The sequence below is a fragment of the Hemiscyllium ocellatum genome (assembly GCF_020745735.1).
Source record: "Hemiscyllium ocellatum isolate sHemOce1 chromosome 27 unlocalized genomic scaffold, sHemOce1.pat.X.cur. SUPER_27_unloc_1, whole genome shotgun sequence".
In the NCBI taxonomy this organism is placed as follows: Eukaryota; Metazoa; Chordata; class Chondrichthyes; order Orectolobiformes; family Hemiscylliidae; genus Hemiscyllium; species Hemiscyllium ocellatum.
The window spans coordinates 1,180,488-1,205,635 of NW_026867476.1; the positions used below are offsets into that span (position 1 = coordinate 1,180,488).

Below are 25,148 nucleotides of genomic sequence, written 5' to 3' on the forward strand. Positions count from 1 at the left end.
GGACAGACCTGTCCCCACCAGTACTGCACCGCAGTGTTACACACTGACAGACCCGTCCCCACCAGTACTGTACCCCAGTGTTATACGGGGACAGACCTGTCCCCACCAGTACTGTACCCCAGTGTTATACACGGACAGACCCGTCCCCACCAGTACTGTACACCAGTGTTATACAGGGACAGACCTGTCCCCACCAGTACTGTACCCCTGTGTTATATAGGGACTGACCTGTCTCCACGAGTACTGTACCCCAGTGTTATACACTGACAGACCAGTCCCCACCAGTACTGTACCCCAGTGTTATACACTGACAGACCAGTCCCCACCAGTACTGTACCCCAGTGTTATACAGTGACAGACCCGTCCCCACCAGTACTGTACCCCAGTGTTATACACTGACAGACCTGTCCCCACCAGTACTGTACCCCAGTGTTATACAGGGACAGATCTGTCCCCACCAGTACTGTACCCCAGTGTTATACAGGCACAGACCCGTCCCCACCAGTACTGTACCCCAGTGTTATACACTGACAGACCTGTCCCCACCAGTACTGTACCCCAGTGTTATACACTGACAGACCCGTCCCCACCAGTACTGTACCCCAGTGTTATACAGGGACAGACCTGTCCCCACCAGTACTGTACCCCAGTGTTATACAGTGACAGACCTGTCCCCACCAGTACTGTACCCCAGTGTTATACACTGACAGACCTGTCCCCACCAGTACTGTACCCCAGTGTTATACACTGACAGACCTGTCCCCACCAGTACTGTACCCCAGTGTTATACAGTGACAGACCCGTCCCCACCCAGCACTGTACCCCAGTGTTATACAGTGACAGACCCGTCCCCACCAGTACTGTACCCCAGTGTTTTACAGTGACAGACCTGTGCCCACCAGTACTGTACCCCTGTGTTATATAGGGACTGACCTGTCTCCACGAGTACTGTACTCCAGTGTTATACAGGGACAGACCCGTCCCCACCAGTACTGTACCCCAGTGTTATACTGGGACAAACCTGTCCCCACCAGTACTGTAGCCCAGTGTTATACAGGGACAGACCCCTCCCCACTACTACTGTGCACCAGGGTTATACACTGACTGACCGGTCCCCACCAGCACTGTACCCCAGTGTTATACAGGGACAGACCTGTCCCCACCAGTACTGTACCCCAGTGTTATACACTGACAGACCTGTCCCCACCAGTCCTGTACCCCAGTGTAATACAGGGACAGACCCGTCCCCACCAGTACTGTACCCCAGTGTTATACACGGACAGACCCGTCCCCACCAGTACTGTATCCCAGTGTTTAACACTGACAGACCTGTCCCCACCAGTACTGTACCCCTGTGTTATATAGGGACTGACCTGTCTCCACGAGTACTGTACTCCAGTGTTATACACGGACAGACCCGTCCCCACCAGTACTGTACCCCAGTGTTATACAGGGACAAACCTGTCCCCACCAGTACTGTAGCCCAGTGTTATACAGGGACAGACCCCTCCCCACCACTACTGTACACCAGGGTTATACACTGACTGACCGGTCCCCACCAGCACTGTACCCCAGTGTTATACAGTGACAGACCCGTCCCCACCAGTACTGTAACCCAGTGTTATACAGGGACAGACCCGTACCCACCAGTACTGTACCCCAGTGTTATACAGGGACCGGCCTGTCCCCACCAGTACTGTACCCCAGTGTTATACACTGACAGACCCGTCCCCACCAGTACTGTAACCCAGTGTTATACACTGACAGACCAGTCCCCACCAGTACTGTACCCCAGTGTTATACACTGACAGACCAGTCCCCACCAGTACTGTACCCCAGTGTTATACAGTGACAAACCCGTCCCCACCAGTACTGTACCCCAGTGTTATACAGTGACAGACCTGTCCCCACCAGTACTGTACCCCAGTGTTATACAGGGACAGACCTGTCCCCACTAGTACTGTACCCCAGTGTTATACAGGGACAGACCTGTCCCCACCAGTACTGTACCCCAGTGTTATACAGGGACAGACCCCTCCCCACCACTACTGTACACCAGTGTTATACAGTGACAGACCCGTCCCCACCAGTACTGTACCCCAGTGTTATACAGGGACCGGCCTGTCCCCACCAGTACTGTACCCCAGTGTTATACACTGACCGGCCTGTCCCCACCAGTACTGTACCCCAGTGTTATACAGGGACAGACCTGTCCCCACCAGTACTGTACCCCAGTGTTATACAGTGACAGACCTGTCCCCACCAGTACTGTACCCCAGTGTTATACACTGACAGACCTGTCCCCACCAGTACTGTACCCCAGTGTTATACAGGGACAGACCTGTCCCCACCAGTACTGTACCCCAGTGTTATACACTGACAGACCTGTCCCCACCAGTACTGTACCCCAGTGTTATACAGTGACAGACCTGTCCCCACCAGTACTGTACCCCAGTGTTATACACTGACAGACCTGTCCCCACCAGTACTGTACCCCAGTGTTATACAGGGACAGACCTGTCCCCACCAGTACTGTACCCCAGTGTTATACACTGACAGACCTGTCCCCACCAGTACTGTACCCCAGTGTTATACACTGACAGACCTGACCCACCAGTATTGCACTCCAGTGTAACACTGGGGTACAGTACTGGTGGGGATGGGTCTGTTGCTGTCTAACACTCCGGTACAGACTCACTTGGTCTGCGAGGAACGGAGGGAGCAAGCTGTGAGATCTTGGGATGGGTGACACAGGATACTTCCAGGACAGGGCTCCATCGACATATTTCCCTGCTCATGGCACCAAACTGTCCCCGACCCTACATAACGCACGCTGGTAACGGACACAGGGCCCGGGAGAAGACGAGAACCTTCCCGTGACACCGTCCCCCGACGAGAGGGGCAGGCAGACGCCCACTCACCTCCTCCGCTGGGGCATCGCCACTGTAATCCCGACTCAACAGGTCGTACTTTCCGGCCAACTTCTCGAAGGACATTCTATCCGACCAGGAGTTCTTGGTCTTGTCCAGGAACCTGTCAGGGACGGGGAGGGCGAAAGATCCCAGCACCAGGTTTAACACAATGCAACGTCCCCCACCTCCCCCCGGCAAACCGAGGCTAACGCACACCCTCCCAGGACCCAAGCCTGTCTGATTGGTGGGACAGTGTAGATGGAGCTTTACTCTGTATCTAACCCCGTGCTGTCCCTGTCCCTGGGATTGGGGGGGACAGTGTAAAGGGAGCTTTACTCTGTACCTAAACCCGTGCTGTCCCTGTCCCTGGGATGGGGGGGACAGTGTAGAGGGAGCTTTACTCTGTATCTAACCCCGTGTTGTCCCTGTCCCTGGGATGGGGGGACAGTGTTGTGGGAGCTTTACCCTGTATCTAAGCCCGTGCTGTCCCTGTCCCTGGGATGGGAGGACAGTGTAGAGGGAGCTTTACCCTGTATCTAACCCCGTGCTGTCCCTGTCCCTGGAAGTATACGACACAAACCGAGCAAACTTAAAAAACCCTGACTTCACCTACTTCTTTTCAAAGATTTCCTTGGCTTTATTCAGATCACTACCACACGAGACCAGGTTGTGTTGGCCGACCTTCCCAACTGAAACGGTAAAACAGCCATTTAATATTTTATATCCACCGTCGGGACCCTCCTTAACCCCCTCCGTCCCTGTTTAATATTTTATATCCCCCGTCGGGACCCTCCTTAACCCCCTCCGTCCCTGTTTAATATTTTATATCCACCGTCGGGACCCTCCTTAACCCCCTCCGTCCCTGTTTAATATTTTATATCCCCCGTCGGGACCCTCCTTAACCCTCTCCGTCCCTGTTTAATATTTTATATCCTCCGTCGGGACCCTCCTTAACCCCCTCCGTCCCTGTTTAATATTTTATATCCCCCGTCGGGACCCTCCTTAACCCCCTCCGTCCCTGTTTAATATTTTATATCCCCCGTCGGGACCCTCCTTAACCCCCTCCGTCCCTGTTTAATATTTTATATCCCCCGTCGGGACCCTCCTTAACCCCCTCCGTCCCTGTTTAATATTTTATATCTTCCCATCGGGACCCTCCTTAACCCCCTCCGTCCCTGTTTAATATTTTATATCCCCCGTCGGGACCCTCCTTAACCCCCTCCGTCCCTGTTTAATATTTTATATCCTCCGTCAGGACCCTCCTTAACCCCCTCCGTCCCTGTTTAATATTTTATATCCTCCGTCGGGACTCTCCTTCACCCCCTCCGTCCCTGTTTAATATTTTATATCCTCCGTCGGGACTCTCCTTCACCCCCTCCGTCCCTGTTTAATATTTTATATCCCCCGTCGTGACCCTCCTTCACCCCGTCTGTTGCATCTCCTCGAAGTGCAGCTGTCGTGCTCTCAGTGTGACCAGGCAACGAGACATTGTCCGTCCAGCTTTGTATAGTGGTCAGACCAGGTTATATCTAAGTGCATGGCGCACGGAGACCTGTATTTTCTAGCCTGGACAACGGGCACCGGTCGGGATGCTCTGTGCACCAATCCCGGGCTGTGTACCTCTTCCCCAACGCATCCAGACGCTGAAATGCCTCCTTGCGTCATCCTCCAGGAGCTGAATGATGTAGTACTTGTTGTTGTTGAACTGGACGTTGGTCTGTTGGAAAGACAGTGAGGCGTTTAGAGTGGCCCTCCACACGCGTTGTGCTGATCTTCGCTCACTCGCCCCTCAGCCTGATGACCGATGACGGGCCGTCGGTGCTGAGGCTGCAGCTTCCAAACCCACCACCACCTCTCCTCTCCTCCCCACCACTTTCCCCAGCCTGCCCTAAAATGCACACGGTTGCACGTCGAGTCAGGTCCGGCAGATGGAATACAACGTTAATAAACGTGAAGTCATCCATTTCGGTCAGGGTAACGGTGGAACGGATTATTCCTGGAATGGTTAAAGGCTGCAGGGCGCTGCTGTACAGAGGGAGCTGGGTGCCCTTGTGCACGAATTCCTTTTTCCCCGTATGGAGTCAGCTATTACGAGGGGGCACAGCTTTAAATTAAGGGGTGGTAGGTATAGGACAGATGTTAGGGGTAGATTCTTTACTCAGCGAGTCGTGAGTTCGTGGAATGCCCTGCCAGTAGCAGTGGTGGACTCTCCCTCTTTATGGGCATTGGATAGGCATATGGAGGATAGTGGGCTAGGGTCAGCGCAACATCGAGGGCCGAAGGGCCTGTACTGCGCTGTATTTTTCTGTGTTTCTATGTTCTATGAATCACAGAGGGTGGGCCTGCAGGTACAACAACAGGTAATGAGGGAGGCAAACGGAATTCTGTCCTTCACTGCTGAGGGGATTGAGTTCATAAACAGGGAGGTGACGTTACAGTCAGACAAGGCGCTGATGAGACCACACTTGGGGTACTGCGTTCAGTTCGGGCCTCCTCACTTGAGCGAGGACGCACTGGCACTGGAGGGGATGCGGAGGAGGTTCGCCAGGGTGATTCCAGAGTTGAGGGGGTCGGTGTACGTGCAGAGACTGAGCAGACGGGGAGTATACTCGCCGGAACCGAGGGGAATGAGAGGGGATCTCACAGAAACATTTAAGTTGGGAAGGGAATGGATAAGGGGGAGATGAGAGAGGGCGTCTTCACTGGCGGGTGAAACTCGGACAGGAGGACGCAGCCTCAACATTAGGGGGAAGCAGATTTAGGACGGAATTGGGAAGGAATTTCCTCACACGGAGGGGGTCGTTAATCTACGGAATTCCCGGCCCAGGGGAGGAGTTAACGCTACTTCAGCCAACATTTTTTAAGCGAAAGGTCGTTTTTTTTTCTCTCTCCCTCTGGACAATGAAGGAATTGAGGGAGCGCAGGGGAAGTGGAGCTGAGTCCAAGTAAAGTTCAGCCGCGACGATATACCAGCCACGATCTTGGAGAATGTTGGAACATGGCAATGTGTCCTCCAACAGTTCAAACGTGCGCAGGTCAGGTTGGAAACGCAGCGGCCTTCCCTTCAGTGTCGACGAGTAAACATCCTGCAACTCCCTTCCCGAGAGAACTGTGGGGTATCCCTCTGAGGGAAGAAACTACTCCTCATCTCCTTCATCTATGGCGGATCCCTCCCCTCATCCTGAAACTGTGTCCCCCTCCCCACCCCCAAGTCAGGGAGGCGACCTCTCAAGTCCCCTCGGGGTTTGGGATGTTTCAATGAGATCGCTGCTCACGTGAGCTCCCCAGTTTGCAAAATTCACACAGCCACAGAGTGCTACAGCACCGTAATAGATCCTTCCATCCAACCAGCCCATGCAGACCATAGGGGGCGGCACAGTGGCTCAGTGGTTAGCACTGTTGCCTCACAGCCCCAGGGACCTGGGTTCGATTCCACCCTCGGGTGACTGTCTGTGTGGAGTTTGCACATTCTCCCTGTGTCTGCGTGGGTTTCCTCTGCGTGCGCCAGTCACAAAGATGTGCAGGTTAGGGTGGATTGGCCATGCTAAATTACCCATAGTGCCCAGGGATGTGCAGGTTAGGGTGGATTGGCCGTGCTAAATTACCCATAGTGCCCAGGGATGTGCGGGTTAGGGTGGCTTGGCCGTGCTAAATTACCCATAGTGCCCAGGGATGTGCAGGTTAGGGTGGATTGGCCGTGCTAAATTACCCATAGTGCCCAGGGATGTGCGGGTTAGGGTGGATTGGCCATGCTAAATTACCCATAGTGCCCTGGGATGTGCGGGTTAGGGTGGATTGGCCGTGCTAAATTACCCATAGTGCCCAGGGATGTGCAGGTTAGGGTGGATTGGCCGTGCTAAATTACCCATAGTGCCCAGGGATGTGCAGGTTAGGGTGGATTGGCCGTGCTAAATGTTAGGTGCATTAGTCAGAGGGAAATGGGTTTCTGTGGCTGACCCTTCGGAGGGTCGGTGTAGACTGGGTGGGCCGAAGGGCCTGTTTCCACATGGTAAGGGAATCTAATCCAAACTAAACCAGTCGCTCCTGGCCCATATCCCTCCAAACCTTTCCCTGCTCATGAACATGACCAAATGCCTTCTTTGTACTGGCACCATACTCGTACCCACCACTTCCTCAGGCAGCACATTCCACACACGAACCACTCTCGGTGTGGAAAGAGTTGCCTCGCCGGCCCCTTTTCAAACCACTCTCCTCTCACCTCGAAAAGAGGCCCCCACGTTTTGAACTCCCCCCACCCTTGGGGAAATGACCTTTGCTATTCACCATCACCATTCCTCGCACGATTTTATAACACCTCTATAAGGCCATCCCCCAACGTCCTACTCTCCAGCGGGGAAAAAGCAAACACCCCCACGTCTCCTTCTAACATCGAGCCCTCCGTACCGAGCAACGTCCTGGTGAATCACGTCCGCGCCCCCTCCAGCTTTAATAATATCCCCCCGGAGCAGGGCGACCGGGACAGAACCAGAACAGAGGGGGGCCCCCACCTATGTCCCGTACAACCTCAACATGACGTCCCAACTCCTGCACTCAAAGCGATGAAGGCAAGCGTTAGAAATGCCCTTTTTACCCACACCGCCCCCGCCGTCTACCTGCGATGAAAGCTTGAAAGAATTATGTCCCTGGACCCCTGGGTCTCTCTGCTCAAATCACTACCAAAGGCCCTGCTTTTAATGACACAGGTCACACCCTTGTTTGTTTTAGCAAAACGTAACACCTCGTAATTATCCAAATTAAACCCCGTCTAGAATGGGAATGGGGAAAGGGAGATGGATGGGGTGGGGGGTAGGGGATGGGGACGGGGAAGGGGAAGGGGGACGGGGAAGGGGAAGGGGGACGGGGAAGGGGAGATAGATGGGGAAGGGGGAGGAAACAGGGAATGGGACGGGGACAAGGAAGGAGATGGGTAAAGGGCTGGGGACTGAAAAGGGGCTGGGGATGGGGAACAGGAAGGGATGGGGTTGGGTATATGGAAGGGGATGTGGATTGGGATGTTGGAGAATGGAATGGGGATGGGATGGGGAATGGGACAGGGAACGGGAAGGGGGTGGGGAACGGGAAGGGGGTGGGGAACGGGAAGGGGATGGGGAAGGAGATGAGGATGGGGAAGGGGAAGGGGGTGGGGAAGGGGAACGGGGATGGGGAAGGGGGTGGGGAAGGGGAACGGGAAGGGGGTGGGGAAGGGGAACAGGAAGGGGTGGGAAGGGGGTGGGGAGGGGGGTGGGGAAGGGAACGGGAACGGGAATGGGGAACAGGAAGGAGGTGGGGAAGGGAACGGGAAGGGGGTGGGGAAGGGGGTGGGGAAGGGGAACGGGACGGGGTGGGTGGTGGTGGTGGTTATGGCACCTACCTGGTTTAACAGTGCGTCGTACACATCATCCCCTTCTCCGTACACATGGGCCTGTAGAGGGCGGAAGGAGCTGTTACTAACTGTGCACCTTCCCAGCAGCACTCCGAAGGGCGGGTGCTGCTCCACACGAGGCAGGGAAACAGAGTGAAGCACGCGGCAGATTGACCGAAGACCCACCGAACCTTCAGAGAACAGGAGGGAACGAGGGACCGAGAACAGGACTGGGTGGTCAGAGAGCGAGGGGGATAGCCCACAGAAAGATCAAACCAAAGGGAGTCGGGCCACTCCACGGCATTAATCGTAGAATGCCCACGGTGTGGAAGCAGGACATTCGGCCCAACAGATTCATACCGACCCTCTGAATAGCATCCCACCCAGGCCCATCATCCTAAATTATCCCAGTAACCCTGCATTTCCCTAACCTGCACATCCCTGGGCACTATGGGTAATTTAGCACGGCCAATCCACCCTAACCTGCACATCCCTGGGCACTATGGGTAATTTAGCACGGCCAATCCACCCTAACCTGCACATCCCTGGGCACTATGGGTAATTTAGCATGGCCAATCCACCCTAACCTGTACATCCCTGGGCACTATGGGTAACTTAGCCAATCCACCCTAACCTGCACATCCCTGGGCACTATGGGTAATTTAGCATGGCCAATCCACCCTAACCTGCACATCCCTGGACACTATGGGTAATTTAGCATGGCCAATCCACTCTAACCTGTACATCCCTGGGCACTATGGGTAATTTAGCATGGCCAATCCACCCTAACCTGTACATTCCTGGGCACTATGGGTAATTTAGCCAATCCGCCCTAACCTGCACATCCCAGGGCACTATGGGTAATTTAGCACGGCCAATCCACCCTAACCTGCACATCCCTGGGCACTATGGGTAATTTAGCACAGCCAACCCACCCTAACCTGCACATCCCTGGGCACTATGGGTAATTTAGCACAGCCAACCCACCATAAACTGTGGGAGGAAACCGGAGCGCCCGGATGAAACCCACGCAGACAAGGCGGGAGAATGTACAAACTGCACACAGACAGTCACTCCGAGACTGGAATCGAACCTGGGTCCCTGGCACCGTGAGGCAGTGGTGCTAACCACTGAGTTCACAATAACCATTAAACAAGCTATTGTTTAGTCTTTGAATTAGCATGTCTGAGACTTATCGCTCCTGGGTGATGGTGTCAGCAAACTCAGCCACACGTCGTCAGGGACAGGAATTGGAACATTCCTTATTAATAATAAAGCAAGCAGAGAGCAGGTGAGGTAAAGAGAGAGAGAGACAGAGAGAGAGAGTGTGTGTGTGTGTGTGAGAGAGAGAGAGAGAGAGAGAGAGAGAGAGAGAGAGTGTGTGTGTGTGTGTGTGTGAGAGAGAGAGTGAGTGAGTGAGTGAGTGAGAGAGAGAGAGAGAGAGAAAGGGAGAGAAAGAGAGAGAGTGAGTGTGTGTGTGTGAGAGAGAGAGAGAGAGAGAAAGAGACAGAGTGAGTGTGTATGTGTGAGTGAGGGAGCGGGAGCGAAAGAGAGGGTGAGTGTGTGTGAGATGGGAGAGACAGAGAGAGAGAAAGAGAGTGAGGGAGAAAGAGTGAGGGAGAAACAGTTGAGGAGAAAGAGTGAGGGGGAAAGAGGGAGAGAGAGAGTGAAAGAGAGGGAGAATGACAGGGAGAGTGAAAGAGAGAGAAAGGGAGAGAGTGTGAGAGAGGAAGAGGGAGACAGAGAGGGGGAGAGACAGAGAGAGAAAATGTCTGAGAGAGAGAATGAGAGAGAAAGGGACAGAGAGAGACAGACAGATTGCACATCCCACCATTGCAAGAGAGTGAGAGAGGGAGGGAGGGAGGGAGGGAGAGCGAACAACTACAGAGCAGCAGAGATATTGCACACCAAAAGCCTAATCCAAGTTGGGGAATGGAGAGTCTGGGGAATGGAGGGCGAGGAGTCGGGGAATGGAGAGTCTGGGGAATGGAGGGCGAGGAGTTGGGGAATGGAGAGTCTGGGGAATGGAGGGCGAGGAGTTGGGGAATGGAGAGTCTGGGGAATGGAGGGCGAGGAGTTGGGGAATGGAGAGTCTGGGGAATGGAGGGCGAGGAGTTGGGGAATGGAGAGTCTGGGGAATGGAGGGCGAGGAGTTGGCATCGGGAGGGGTTTTGGATTAATGCGAGGAACAGATCACTGCGTTAACAGGAGCAGAGGGAGTGGGCACGGAGAAGTGACGCAGGGGGCCGGCTTTGTGAGTCCAGCTCAGATCCTTGCGTGGGGCAGCACCGCGCCGCTGCCCCTCTCCCCCCCCCCCCCCCCCAAACCGCCGGTACCTTGCCCAGCTTCTGTTGGCACTCCGTGTCCACGGCCGCTTTCCCCTTGACGATCATCGTCTTCACTGTTTCTGAAGAGAGAAGGGACAGGGAGGTGGGTCTCGGCGGCAAACCCCGTCTGGGAGTACACTGCCAATTGGGGGGGTGTGTGTGTGTGTGGCCATTCTGCCCATCGAGCCGTGCTACCTCTCTGTGGAGCAACGCTCTCATTCCCATCTCCTTCCCTCGCACCCCCCCCCAACCCCTCCCCGAATCCCTCCTGGTTTAATTTCTCCGCCAGCCCGCCTCTCCTTCCGAAATCACTCGGCGTCTCAGCTTCTGCCTCCCCCCCCCCCCCCCCCCCCCCGGCATCGATCAACGGTGAGTTCGGAAAAGGAGGCAGCGCTGAGGCTCGTGCTGCCTGTGTAAATGGGAGCGGGGGAGTGCCCGGTAGGGAGGTTGATTGGGGCTTTAAACTAAGTACTGGGTCTGGAGGGGTGGTTGGGGGGGGGGGGGGGCGGAATATGAGTCACAGAGTCATACAGCACAGAAACAGACCCTTCGGCCCAACCCCTCCATGCCGACCCTGATATCCCTAACCTAACCCAGTCCCCGTTTGCCAGCCCCTTGGCCCATGACCCTCCAACCCCTTCCTATCCCTGTCCCCATCCACCTTTTCAACGCTGTCACTGTACCAGCCCCCACCACTTCCTCTGGCAGCTCATTCCACACACGCACCACCCTCTGGGTGAGAAAGTTACCCCCTCAGCTCCCTTTCCCCTCTCACCCTAAACCTACCCCCCTCTAGTTCTGGACTCCCCCACCCCAGGGGGGGAAAAGACCTTGCCTGTTTACCCTTATCCCTGCCCCCTCATGGTTTTATAAACCAGGTCACCCCCTCAGCCTCCGACGCTCCAGGGAAAACAGCCCCAGCCTCTCCCTGGAGCTCACACCCTCCCACATCCCTGTAAATCTTTTCTGAACCGTTTAGAGTTTCACAACATCTTTCCGATAGGAAGGAGATCACAATTGCACAGAATGAGCTGGGTTCAGTTGCGTGGAAAGTTACAGAAAAAGTTTAAGGGAGGGAGGGATCAGGAAGGAGAGGTTATTAAAGGTCTTACAGAACGAGTAACAAGACAGAGAGTATGGAAATGGATGTGGGTTTGCTCACTGAGCTGGAAGGTTCACTTCCAGACGTTTCGTCACCCGATTGGGTAACATCTTCAGTGGGCCTCCGGGCAAAGCGCTGCTGATGATTCCTGCTTTCTATTTATATGTTTGGGTCTCTTTGGGTTGGTGATGTCATTTCCTACGGTGTTGTCATTTCCTGTTCCTTTTCTCAGGGGGGGTGGTAGATGGGGTCTAACTCGATGGGTTTATTGATAGAGCTCCGGTTGGAAATCCACGCTTCTAGGAATTCTCGTGCGTGTCTCTGTTTGGCTTGTCCTAAGATGGATGTGTTGTCCCAGTCGAAGTGGTGTCCTTCCTCATCCATCCGTGAGGATACTAGTGACAGAGGGTCGCGTCTTTTTGTGGCTAGTTGGTGTTCATGTATCCTGGTGGCTAGTTTTCTACCTGTCTGTCCAATGTAGTGTTTGTTACAGTCCTTGCACGGTATTCTGTAAATGACGTTAGTTTTGCTTGTTGTCTGTATAGGGTCTTTCAACTTCATTAGCTGCTGCTTTAGAGGGTTTGTGGGCTACCATGACGCCAAGGGGTCTGTGTAGTCTGACAGTCATTCCCGAGATGTCTTTGATGTAGGGGAGGGTGGCTGGGGTTCCTGGACACAAACCAACAGCCACTCTCAGACAACAACTCACCAGAACAAAGTACCCGATACCCAGCATGAGCAAAACCAACGTAGTGTACAAAATCCCATGCAAGGACTGCACAAAACACTACATAGGACAAACAGGAAGACAGCGTACGATCCGCATCCATCAACACCAACTAGCCACGAAACGACACGACCAGCTATCCTTAGTAGCCACACACGCAGATGACAAGCAACATGGGTTCGACTGGGACAACACTACTATTATAGGACAAGCCAAACAGAGAACAGCCAGGGAATTCCTAGAGGCATGGCATTCATCCACAGATTCAATCAATAAGCACATCGACCTGGACCCAATATACCGGCCACTGTAGCGGACAGCAACTGACAACCGGAAGCGGCAGATTCAAACCACTACAAATGCCGGAGGAAACATCACAGAAGCGCTTCACAGGAGGCTCCCAAGCACTGAGGATGTCACCTAGACAGGGGGACGAAACGTCTGCAACACAAATTCCCAGCTCGGCGAACAGAACCACAACAACGTGCACCCGAGCTACAAATCTTCTCACAAACTTTGAAGGCGTTTTGTCTGCTTGTTTGGGTTTGTGACTGAGAAATTGGCGGACTGTGTTCATTGGGTACCCGTTCTTCTTGAATACACGGTAGATTAGATTACCTACAGTGTGGAAACAGGCCCTTCGGCCCAACCAGTCCACACCGCCCCTCCGAATACTCACCCACCCGAACCCATTTCCCTCTGACCGATGCACCTAACATTACGGGGTAATTTAGCACGGCCAGTCCACCCTAACCTGCACGTGTTTGGACTGTGGGAAGAAACCCACGCAGACAAAGAGGGGAGAATGCGCCAACTCTACACAGACAGTCGCCCGAGGCTGGAATCGAACCAGGGACCCTGGTGCTGTGAGGCAGCAGTGCTAACCATTGAACCACCGTGCCACCCTTTGTAGGTGTAGGTGATTTTCCTCTGCTCTGCGTAGTTCCTCTGTGCTGCAGTGTGTGTTGGCTCGTTGAAATAATGTTCTGATGCAACTTCGTTTGTGGGTGTTGGGATGATTGCTTCTGTAGTTCTGTATTTGGTCTGTATGCATTGTTTTCCTGTAGACGCTGGTTTGAAGTTCCCTATTGGCTGTTCACTCTACTGTGACATCTAGGAAAGGCAGTCTGTTGTTCTTGTCTTCCTCTTTAGTGAATTTTATGCCAGTAAGGGGATTATTGATGGTCTTGAAGGTTTCCTCTAATTAGTTTCGTCTAGCGACGCCAAAGATTACAAAATACCGTGTAACATGAAGATGTTACCTAGTGCGGTGACAAAACGTCTGGAAAATAACCATCCAGCTCAGTGAGCAATCCCACATCCAGAACCTCAAACTGAGCTACAAATCTTTTCAAAACTCGCTAAAGTAAGTTTGGGAATCTAACGTCAGGCACAGCAGATAAGGGGGCCATTCTGAGGAGCGCGTCAGTCAACGCAGGACTGTGCACAGAATGAGGTAAGTGAACTGATAGCGCAGATCGAAGTCAGCAGACACGTGATATCATGGGTATCACGGAAGCAGGGCTAGGAACTAAACAGCCAAGTTTCTGGATCAGTGGTGCTGGAAGAGCACAGCAGTTCAGGCGGCATCCAACGAGCAGCAAAAGCCCCTCATCAGGAATAAAGGCAGTGAGCTGGAAGCGTGGAGAGATAAGCTAGAGGGAGGGTGGGGGTGGGGAGAGAGGAGCAACGACATGGTTGAAGAGCTTCAGGGCAGAGGAAATGACCTGGGGGTTGCAGTGGGAGAGGGGCCCCCGAGATTCTTGTAGAGAGAGGAGGAAAACTTCTTCAAGGCGGGCATCCTGGCAAGAGGATTCGCGGTAGGGTTAAAATCAACGCGGTAAAAACAATGGCCAAGGCTACCCGTCTTGTGTACAGGCTCTCGAGATAGTCAGGACGTCGGGGAGAAAATAGATCAGGAGAGAGAGAGAGAAGGCACGATTACAATAATCCTGGAGGCCTTCTAAATGCAGGTGGACTGGGGTGAATCAGTTTGGGAGTGGGTCTCCAGGAAAAGGGATTTGTAAAACACCTTAGCAGATGGTTTTTCGGAGCAGCTTGTGGTAGAGCCCACTAGGAAACAGGCAATTCAAGTTTCTGGTGACGAGGCAGACTTGATTAGGGAGCTAAAGATGAAGGAGCCGCGAGCAGGCAGCGAGCATTGTGTGTTAAGAATTCACCCTGCGGTCTGAGAGGGAAAAGCTGGATTCACAACGTTGCGATTGAGTCAATGTAACCGTAAAGACGCGAGGGAGGAGCTGGCCTGAGTTGATCGGAGATGCTGGAGATTGGAGTCAAAATCAGAGCGGCGCATCCGAGGAGCAGGAAAATCGACGTTTCGGGCAGGAGCCCTTCATCAGGAATGAGGCTGGGAGCCTCTGGGGTGGAGAGATAAATGGAAGGGGGGGGGGGGTCGGGGAGAAGGTCGCAAAGAGTATAATAGGTGGATGGGGGTGGGGATGGAGGTGATAGGTCAGAGGGGAGGGTAGAGCGGATAGGTGGGAAGGGAGACAGGCAAGTAGGACAAGTCATGGGGACAGTGCTGAGCTGGAAGGTTGGAACTGAGGTCATGTGGGGGGAGGGGAAATGAGGAAACTGGTGAAGTCCACATCGATGCCCTGGGGTTGAGGGGTCCCGAGGCGGAAGAGGAGGCATTTAGCACAGCCAATCCACCCTAACCTGCACATCCCTGGGCACTATGGGTAATTTAGCACGGCCAATCCACCCTAACCTGCACATCCCTGGGCACTATGGGTAATTTAGCATGGTCAATCCACCCTAACCTGCACATCCCTGGGCACTATGGGTAATTTAGCACGGCCAATCCACCCTAACCTGCACATCCCTGGGCACTATGGGTAATTTAGCACGGCCAATCCACCCTAACCTGCACATCCCTGGGCACTATGGGTAATTTAGCACGGCCAATCCACCCTAACCTGCACATCCCTGGGCACTATGGGTAATTTAGCACGGCCAATCCACCCTAACCTGCACATCCCTGGGCACTATGGGTAATTTAGCACGGCCAATCCACCCTAACCTGCACATCCCTGGGCACTATGGGTAATTTAGCACGGCCAATCCACCCTAACCTGCACATCCCTGGGCACTATGGGTAATTTAGCACGGCCAATCCACCCTAATCTACACATCCCTGGGCACTATGGGTAATTTAGCATGGTCAATCCACCCTAATCTACACATCCCTGGGCACTATGGGTAATTTAGCACGGCCAATCCACCCTAATCTACACATCCCTGGGCACTATGGGTAATTTAGCATGGTCAATCCACCCTAACCTGCACATCCCTGGGCATTATGGGTAATTTAGCATGGCCAATCCACCCTAATCTACACATCACTGGGCACTATGGGTAATTTAGCACGGCCAATCCACCCTAACTTGCACATCCCTGGGCACTATGGGTAATTTAGCACGGCCAATCCACCCTAACCTGCACATCCCTGGGCATTATGGGTAATTTAGCATGGCCAATCCACCCTAATCTGCACATCTCTGGGCACTATGGGTAATTTAGCACGGCCAATCCACCCTAACGTACACATCCCTGGGCACTATGGGTAATTTAGCATGGCCAATCCACCCTAACCTACACATCCCTGGGCACTGTGGGTAATTTAGCACAGCCAATCTGCCCTAACCTGTACATCCTTGGACTGTGGGAGGAAACCATAGCATCTGGAGGAAACCCATGCAGACACGGCGGGAGAACGTGCCAACTCCACACAGACAGTCGCCCTGAGGCTGGAATCGAACCTGGGCCCCTGGTGCTGTGAGGCAGCAGTGCTCCTGGGGCAGAAACTGAACAGGTTACTTTGCCTCAGTGTTCACAGCGGAAGGCATCAGCGGCGTACCAGAACCTGGAGAGAGTCAGGGGGCCATCGCTCAGGAGAAAGGTGTTGGGGGAAAGCTGAAAGGTGTGAAGGTGGATATATCCCCTGGACCAGATGGACTACACCCCAGAGTTCTGAAGGGAGACAGCTGAGGAGACTGCACAGGCTGTGGTGGTGATCCTTCGGGAAGCACTGGAGGCAGGAGGGTCCCAGAGGACTGGAAAACGGCTAACGTAACACCCCTGCTTAAGAAGGTGCAGGGGGATCTGGGTGCTCTAGTTCATGAGTCACAGAAAACTAGCAATCGTGAATGGCAGATAATAAAGAAAGCAAATGGAATGTCAGCTTTCAGAGCTGAGGGACTGGAGTAGAAAGGTAAGGAAGTGTTGTTGTAACTGTATGAGGCACTGGTGAGAGCGCACCTGGAGTATCATGCACAGTTTTGGTTCCGTTATTTGAGGAAAGGCGTTGTGACATTGGAGGCAGTTCAGAGGAGGCTCACTGCATTGATCCCAGAGATGAGGGGCTTGTCGTGTGAAGAGAGATTGAACAGTTTAGGCCTGTACTCTATGGGATTTAGATGACTGACGGGAGATCAAATTGAGGTATTCAAGGGGGTAAAAGGTGTGGACAGAATAGACGTAAATAGAGCAGAAACTTCTGATCGGGACCAGATGGGCCAATGGGCTGAGAAGTGGCAGATGGAGTTTATTTCAGATAAATGCGAGGGGCTGCATTTTGGGAAAGCAAATCTTAGCAGGACGTATACACATAATGGTAAGGTCCTGGGGAGTGTTGCTGAACAAAGAGACCTTGGAGTGCAGGTTCATAGCTCCTTGACAGTGGAGTCGCAGGTAGATAGGAGAGTGAAGGCGGCGTTTGGTATGCTTTCCTTTATCGGTCAGAGTATTGAGTACAGGAGTTGGGAGGTCATGTTGTGGCTGGACAGGACATTGGTTAGGGCCACTGTTGGAATATTCCGTGCAATTCTGGTCTCCTTCCTATCGGAAAGATGTTGTGAAAGGGTTCAGGAAAGATTTACAAGGATGTGGGAGGGTGTGAGCTACAGGGAGAGGCTGGGGCTGTTTTCCCTGGAGCGTCGGAGGCTGAGGGGTGACCTTTTAGGGGTTTATAAAATCATGAGGGGCGTGGTACAGTGAATAGCCGAGGTATTTTCCCTGGGGTGGGGGGGGGTAGTCCAGAACTAGAGGGGGGTAGGTTTAGGGTGAGAGGGGAAAGGGAGCTGAGGGGGTAACTTTCTCACCCAGAGGGTGGTACGTGTGTGGAATGAGCTGCCAGAGAAAGTGGTGGGGGCTGGTACAATGACAGCGTTGAAAAGGTGGATGGGGACAGGGATAGGAAGGGATTGGAGGGGAATGGGCCAAGGGCTGGCAAACGGGGACTGGTTGAGGTTCGGGATATCAGGGTCGGCACAGCCAGGTTGGGCCAAAGGGTCTGTTTCCCGTGCCGTACGTCTCTAAGACTGCAAGAAGCCGTCTCCAAATTGCTTCCTTGTTCCTGAAAGGGTTGAACCATCTTCAGAAGTGACAGGCCTGTGAGAGTGTGGTCAGCTGATACTGAGTATTCACTTGCATCAATGGAACACAGAAGCCTGGCTTGTCTGGCAGAGAGAGAGAGAGAGAGAGAGCGCGCGCTGGGGGATAAAAGGGTCTGTCTCGGGATGGCAGCCAGGGACAAGGGGTGTCCTGCAAGGCTCAGTGCTGGGACCACCACTTTCCACCTTATACATGAACGATCTCGATGAAGGAACTGAGGGCATTCTGGCTAGATGAGACATAGAGGGACAGGTAGCAGTGAGGAGGTGGGGTGGCTGCAGAGGGAGTTGGACAGGTTAGCAGAGAGAGCAAAGACTGAGTACAGTGCGGGAAAGTGTGAGGTCATGCAGCTTGGCAGAAAGTCGAGAGGCATGGACAATACTCCAAACAGGGGAGAAGACTCAGAAATCGGGAGTGCGAAGGGAGTTGGGAGTTTTAGCCCAGGATTCTCTCAGGGTAAAGCTGCAGGCTGAGTCAGCTGTGAAGAAGGAAAATGCAACGATGGCAGTTATTTCGAGCGGACTTGATTGTAAAAGCAGCGATGTACTTCCGAGGCTCGACGAAACTCCAGTCAGACCACATTAGCCGCACCGGGCCCCGTATCTCAGGGAGGAGGAACTGGCCCTGGAGTGGGTCCAGAGAGGAGGTTAGAGAACACTGAACGGTGCAGCGCAGATCAGGCCCTTCGGCCCTCGGTGTTGCGCCGACCTGCGAACTATTCTCAGCTCGTTCCCCCCTACACTGTCCCATCATCATCCATGTGCTTATCCAAGGATTGTTTAAACCTCCCTGATGTGGCTGCGTTAACCACATTGGCAGGCGGGGCCCTTACCACTCACTTGCCCCATTACCCTCCAATCCCTTCCTATCCCTGTCCCCATCCACCTTTTCAATGCTGTCATTGTACCAGCCCCCACCACTTCCTCTGGCAGCTCATTCCACACACGTACCACACTCCGCGTGAAAAAGTTGCCCCTCTGGTCCCTGCCTCTGATATCTGTCTTAAAGCTATCACTCCTCAGTTTGTAGTTTTACCCCCTTGTACAAGCTGACATCATCATCCTGGGAAAAAAGACTCACTGTCCCCCCTCTCTAATCCTCTGATCACCTTGTCTGTCTCTATCAAATCCCCCCTTAGCCTTCTTCTCTCCAATGAGATCAGGTTCAAGTCTCTCAGCCTTTCCTTGTAAGACCTTCCCTCCAGACCAGGCGACATCCTGGTAAATCTCCTCTACACCTTTTCCCAATGCTTCCACATCCTTCCTGTACACTGAGGTTCACGAGGACGATCCCAGGATTGTGAGGCTTGAACGTATGAGGGACGTTTGCGGGCTCTGGATTTACGCTCGATGGAGTTCAGGAGGAGATGGGGGGTGGGGGGGGGCGGAATCTAACTGAAACGTGCAGAATACAGGACGGCCTGGAGAGAGTGGACGTGGGGGAAGATGGTAGGAGAGACTCGGACACGAGGCTACAGAACGGGAGGTAAGGAGAGACGTCTCCAGCCAGAGAGTGGGGAATCTATGAAATTCACTGCTACAGAGGGCTGTGGGGGCCAGGTCACTGAGTGCGTTTAAGACTGAGATAGGTCAGCTCTTGATGGTCAAGGGGGGGGTCAAGGGTTACGGGGAGAACGGGGTCGAGGAACGTAATGACTGAATGGCGGAGCAGACTCGATGGGCCGAGTGGTCTAATTTCTGCTCCGATGTCTCACGGCCTCAATCCAGACAGACTGAAGCCATGATGGTCGGTGAACGCTTGTAACACGCTAAACAAAACACATCTCCTCCTTCTGAATCAGTGGTGCTGGAAGAGCACAGCAGGTCAGGCAGCATCCAACAAGCAGCGAAATCGACGTTTCAGGCAAAAGCCCTTCATCAGGAATAAAGGCCGTGAGCTGGAAGCATGGAGAGATAAGCTAGAGGGTGGGGTGGGGAGAGAGTAGCATAGAGTCCAATGGGTGAGTGGGGGAGGGGATGAAGGTGATAGGTCAGGGAGCAGAGAGTGGAGTGGATAGGTGGAAAAGGAGCTAGGCAGGTCGGACAGGTCATGGGGACGGTGCTGAGCTGGAAGTTTGGAACTAGGGTGAGGTGGGGGAAGGGAAAATGAGGAAGCTGTTGAAGTCCATATTGATGCCCTGGGGTTGGAGTGTTCCGAGGCGGAAGATGAGGCGTTCTTCCTCCAGGCGTCTGGTGGTGAGGGAGCGGCGGTGAAGGAGGCCCAGGACCTCCATGTCCTCGGCAGAGTGGGAGGGGGGAGTTGAAATGTTGGGCCACGGGGCGGTGTGGTGGGTGTCCCGGAGGTGTTCCCTAAAGCGCTCTGCTAGGAGGCGCCCAGTCTCCCCAATGTAGAGGAGACCGCATCATCTCCTCCTGTCCATGGCACGCTTACCTGGCGCATCCCGCCCGGCCTCCACTCCGCCCTCCCAACACCACCTAACCCACCCCCCCCGGCCCAATACCAGCGAGGGAGGGGGGCAGCAAACGCCGCGCTTACCTTGGCTGTCGCCGGCTGCCTGCTGACCGCCGGCTGCCTGCTGACCGCCGGCGTCTCCCTCCTCTGGACGCGCCCGGCGCGCCCTCTTGGCGGGTGCGGAACCCGCGGGCGAGGGGGAGGAGGACGTGGACGCACCGTCGGAGGGCCGGGAGTCGTCACCGTCGCTGGGCGTCGCCGCGGCATCTGCGGGCGGGGGATGGGGGAGAGACAGAACGTGGGTGAGAGGCGCCGAGGGCAGGTCAGAGCCCGCGAGACACCGGCGGGGAGGGGTGTGCACTTTTACCTGAACGCAGGCGGCTCATCTTGCGCTCGTACTTGGTCTTGCTGTTCACCTGCCTCATCCGCCCGACCTCCAGGAGGTAGCGGACCCGCCCAATGGAGTGGAGCACCGTCGCCGCTCCCCGCCGCCTGGCCCGCTCCAGTTCTGCGCACACCGCGGCGCCGTAGGGGCGCCAGACGGCGTCGTCACCCTGCCACTGCCACACGAAATCTGGGCGGAAAACGGCAAAGAGGTTAACCGGACTCAGAGAGAGGGGGGGATGGGGGGGGGGGGGGGAGAGAGGGAGAGGGACAGGGGGCGAGAGAGAGAGACGGGGGTGGAGGGACAAAGGGAGGGAGGGGGAGGGGGAGAGAGAGGGATGTGGAGAGAGAGAGAGAGAGAGACGGGGGAGAGTGTAAGCGAGAGAGTGAGAGAGAGAGATGAAAGAGAGAGCGCGAGCGAGGGGGTCGAGAGAGAGAGGGAGAGACAGAGAGAGTGAGAGAGAGGGAGAGGGGGCTAGAGAGAGACATGGGGAGGGGGAGAGAGTGAGTGAGAGAGACGGGGGAGAGAGTAAGTGAGAGAGAGACGGGGGAGAGAGTGAGTGAGAGAGACGGGGGAGAGAGTAAGTGAGAGAGAGAGACGGGGGAGAGAGTGAGTGAGAGAGAGACGGGGGAGAGAGTAAGTGAGAGAGAGACGGGGGAGAGAGTGAGTGAGAGTGAGAGAGAGAGAGAGAGAGAGAGAGAGAAAGAGAGAGAGAGCGAGCGAGCGAACGAGCTAGTGAGCATGGGGTGGGGCAAGAGAGAGGGGAGAGAGAGAGCTGGAGAGAGAGAGGGAGAGGGGGCTAGAGAGAGATGGGGGGAGGGAGAGGGGGGAGGGAGGGGGGAGGGGGGGAGAGAGAGAGAGAGACAGGGGGAGAGAGTAAGCGAGAGGGGGGTGAAAGAGAGAGAGAGAGCGGGGGGGGCGAGAGAAAGAGGGAGAGAGAGATGGGGGGAGAGAGACAGAAGGGGGGGAGAGAGAGAGACAGACAGAGAGGGAGAGAGACACAGAGAGAGAGAGAGAGAGGAAGAGGGGGGAGGAGGGGAGAGAGAGAGAGAGAGAGAGATGGGGGGGAGAGAGACAGAGAGGGGGGAGAAAGAGAGAGACAGACAAAGAGGGAGAGAGAGACAGAGAGAGAGAGAGAGGAAGAGGGGGGAGGAGGGGAGAGAGAGAGAGAGGGGGGGGGGGAGGGGGAGAAGAGGGCAGAGAGAGAGAGAGCAGACGCGAGAGAGCAGAGACGGGCAGTGGACTTAGCAAGTGCTCACTGTGTCAATCCCATTGAACTGATTGGGAGAGGGGGAGGTTGTGGGAGGCTACAGCAATGCTGCAGGCCCCTTTCACGCAAGCATGCGTCTGCTCAGAAACAAACCCTGAGACGGAGAGAGGGAGCAAGGCAAGACACGAGGGAGGAAAAAGGAGCCCCAGAAGAGAGGCGTTGAACCAACTATCCGAACGGTCAATCAATTATCCAGCTGGTTTGGATAACCGAGGTTCCTGTGTCCAGCTGGTGACAAAGGGCCCTCAAACCCAACCACTGACATTGTCAATGGGACCCACCCTCATCCTCAACAGCATTGACTGCAACAGACCCCCCACTGACCCCCCACCCCCACCCGGCTTTCTGCTACCTCTTCAAATGGGTTCAATTCATCCAAAGGTAAAGCTCCCTCTACCCTTTAATCTGAAGGTAAAACTCCCTCTACTCTTTAATCTAAAAGTAAAGCTCCCTCTACTCTTTAATCTGAAAGTAAAACTCCCTCTACTCTTTAATCTAAAAGTAAAGCTCCCTCTACCCTTTAATCTGAAAGTAAAGCTCCCTCTACCCTTTAATCTGAAGGTAAAACTCCCTCTACTCTTTAATCTAAAAGTAAAGCTCCCTCTACTCTTTAATCTGAAAGTAAAACTCCCTCTACTCTTTAATCTAAAAGTAAAGCTCCCTCTACCCTTTAATCTGAAAGTAAAGCTCCCTCTACCCTTTAATCTGAAAGTAAAACTTCCTCTACCCTTTATTCTGATAGTAAAGCTCCTCTACCCTTTATACTGAAAGTAAAACTCCCTCTACTCTTTAATCTAAAAGTAAAGCTCCCTCTACCCTTTCAATCTGAAAGTAAAACTCCCTCTACCCTTTATTCTGAAGGTAAAACTCCCTCTACTCTTTAATCTGAAAGTAAAGCTCCCTCTACCCTTTATTCTGAAGGTAAAGCTCCCTCTACCCTTTAATCTGAACGTAAAGCTCCCTCTACCCTTTAATCTGAAATTAAAGCTCCCTCTACTCTTGAATCTGAAAGTAAAGCTCCCTCTGCCCTTTTACCCAGAAGGTAAAGCTCCGTCTGTTTTTCCCAATGGAAAGTAAAACGATCTGTCCTGTTTTGAACTGAATGCAAAGCTCCCTCTACGCTTCAACAACAAGATGAATTTAAAGTTCCCTCGAGTGTTTGCCCATTGAACACTGTCAGGACAGGATCGTACAGTCCTCCTTTTCTTCCACGGCGTAGCGCACATTCCTCTCAAAGCCCGTCTGGCTGTTCCTCTGCACCATTTTCTTCAAATCCACTTGCAGGGTGACATTCCCGGGAAGAGACAGCTGAACAGAGGTACTCCCTGACCTGGGCGGAGGGAGAAGGATATGGTGCAATGTCAGTGTCCACGTAATTCACTTGGAAAGTCTGAGCGGGGACAGGGGGCAACTGAGGGAGAGAGGGAGAGAGTGAGAGAGAGAGAGAAGAGAGAGGGGGAGAAGACAGAGAGAGTGAGAGAGAGAAGGGAAGAGAGAGGGGGAGAAGAGCGAGAGAGAGGAGAGGCAACTGAGAGAGAGAGAGAGAGAGAGAGAGAGATAACAACAGAGTCAGACCAAGAGAGAGAAAGAGAAATAGACAGAGAGGAAGAGAAAGAGAGGGGGCTGACCAAGAGAGAGAGAGAGAAAATGGGACAGAGAGAAGTGGACAGGCGAAGAGAGAGAGATAGTAAGACAGAAAGACATAGTGAAAGACAGAAGGAGAGAGAGAGAGAGAGAGAGAGGCGGGGGGGGGCAACTGAAAGAGAGTGAGAAAGAAGGATAGACCGAGAGAGGGAGTGGGAGACAGAGAGAGAGAGAGACAGACAGACAGACAGAGAGAGAAACAGGGATCGACCGAGAGAGAGAGCGCGCGCGCGCGCGGGAGAGTGACCGAGAGAGAGATAGAGAAAGAATGAGAGAGGCCCAACCAAGAGACAGAAAAAGAGGAATAGACCGAGAGGGGATGGGGTCCAAGAGAGACAGAGTGTGTGAATGAGAGAGAGAGAGAGACACACACCAAGAGAGTGAGAGACAATGAGAGACGCAGAGAGACAGAAAAGGTTTCAGCAATTCAAACTGGGGATGAAGAGTGTTTGGGAGTGTGAGAACAGAAGTGAGCAGAGATATGAAGGTTGTGGGACTGGAGGAAATCACAGAGATGGGGAAAGGGTGGTGGGAGCGGAAGGGAAAAGTGGGAGAGCAGGGGGAAAGGTAGGGTTAGAGGCGAGGGAAGGATTTTGAGTTTCGAAGCAGAGAGCCCTTTGCCCTCGAGACTCACCGCAAAGCCGCCGAGAGATCCTGCTCATGTTCCGTCGAGTAAACGTTCCAGGATCCGTCATCCCCTTCCCATTCCCAGCGACAGGCCAACTCGTCAAGGCCCCCCTCCTCTTCCTCATCGTCCGCCATCCCTCTCTTGCGGCCTGCAGGGGGAGAACACCAGTCCCACTATCACAACTCACACACACACTATCAAGGTTAATCTTATCGATATCTAGTCTTGTGCTGACAAGTGGCAAGTAACATTCGCGCCACACAAATGCCAGGCTGTGACCATCTCCAACAAGAGACAATCTCATCACCGCCTCCTGATGTTCAATGGTGGTACTGCCAGTGAATTCCCCCATTACCAACATCCTGGGGTTTACCGTTGACCAGAAACTGAACATGGACCCCCAGCCCTGTATAAACCCAGCGGCTACAAGAGCAGGGTCAGAGGCTGGGAATCCTGCAGCGAGTCACTCCCCTCCTGACTCTCCCTCCAAAGCCCTGTCCCACCATCGACAAGGCACAGGCCAGGAGGTGGGGAGGGAATACTCCCCACTTACCCCTGGATGGGGGGGGGGGGAAGCTCCAACAACACACGAAGCTCCACACCGCCCAGGGACAATGCAGCCCCCTCCCCACACCCCGCTCGATTGGCCCCACCCCCACAAACCCCCCCCCCCCGCTCCCTCCCTCCACCCCACCCCCCCCAACGCTCAGTCGCAGCAGTGTGTACCGTCTGCAAGACCCACTGCAGAACCTCACTGAGGGGCTCCTCAGACAGCACCTTCCCAAAACCCCCCACACCCCTCTACCATCTAGAAGGACGAGGAGGGGGGCAGCAGATACACGGGGACCACCACCCTCCCCTCTCCCCAACTCCCCGTCCCGGAATCTACTGGCCGTTCCTTCCTGGGGTCAGAATCCTGGGATTGCCAACCCCTTCCCTGAGGGACATTGTGGGTCTACCCCAC

General features: G+C 54.1%; 1 protein-coding gene across 1 annotated transcript in view; it reads right to left on the minus strand.

Annotated features, from left to right (window-relative positions):
- parp2 (poly (ADP-ribose) polymerase 2) overlaps nucleotides 1–25,148 on the minus strand; it is a 48,209-nt gene that overhangs the window by 15,951 nt on the left and 7,110 nt on the right. The window contains exons 2-10 of the mRNA XM_060821358.1: nucleotides 24,191–24,332; nucleotides 23,106–23,242; nucleotides 20,625–20,831; nucleotides 20,342–20,524; nucleotides 10,611–10,681; nucleotides 8,284–8,334; nucleotides 4,533–4,629; nucleotides 3,526–3,601; nucleotides 2,922–3,033 (exon numbers count right to left, since the gene is read on the minus strand). Coding sequence (XP_060677341.1) covers nucleotides 2,922–3,033; nucleotides 3,526–3,601; nucleotides 4,533–4,629; nucleotides 8,284–8,334; nucleotides 10,611–10,681; nucleotides 20,342–20,524; nucleotides 20,625–20,831; nucleotides 23,106–23,242; nucleotides 24,191–24,332 — 1,076 coding nt within the window. The remainder of the gene's footprint in view (nucleotides 1–2,921; nucleotides 3,034–3,525; nucleotides 3,602–4,532; nucleotides 4,630–8,283; nucleotides 8,335–10,610; nucleotides 10,682–20,341; nucleotides 20,525–20,624; nucleotides 20,832–23,105; nucleotides 23,243–24,190; nucleotides 24,333–25,148) is intronic.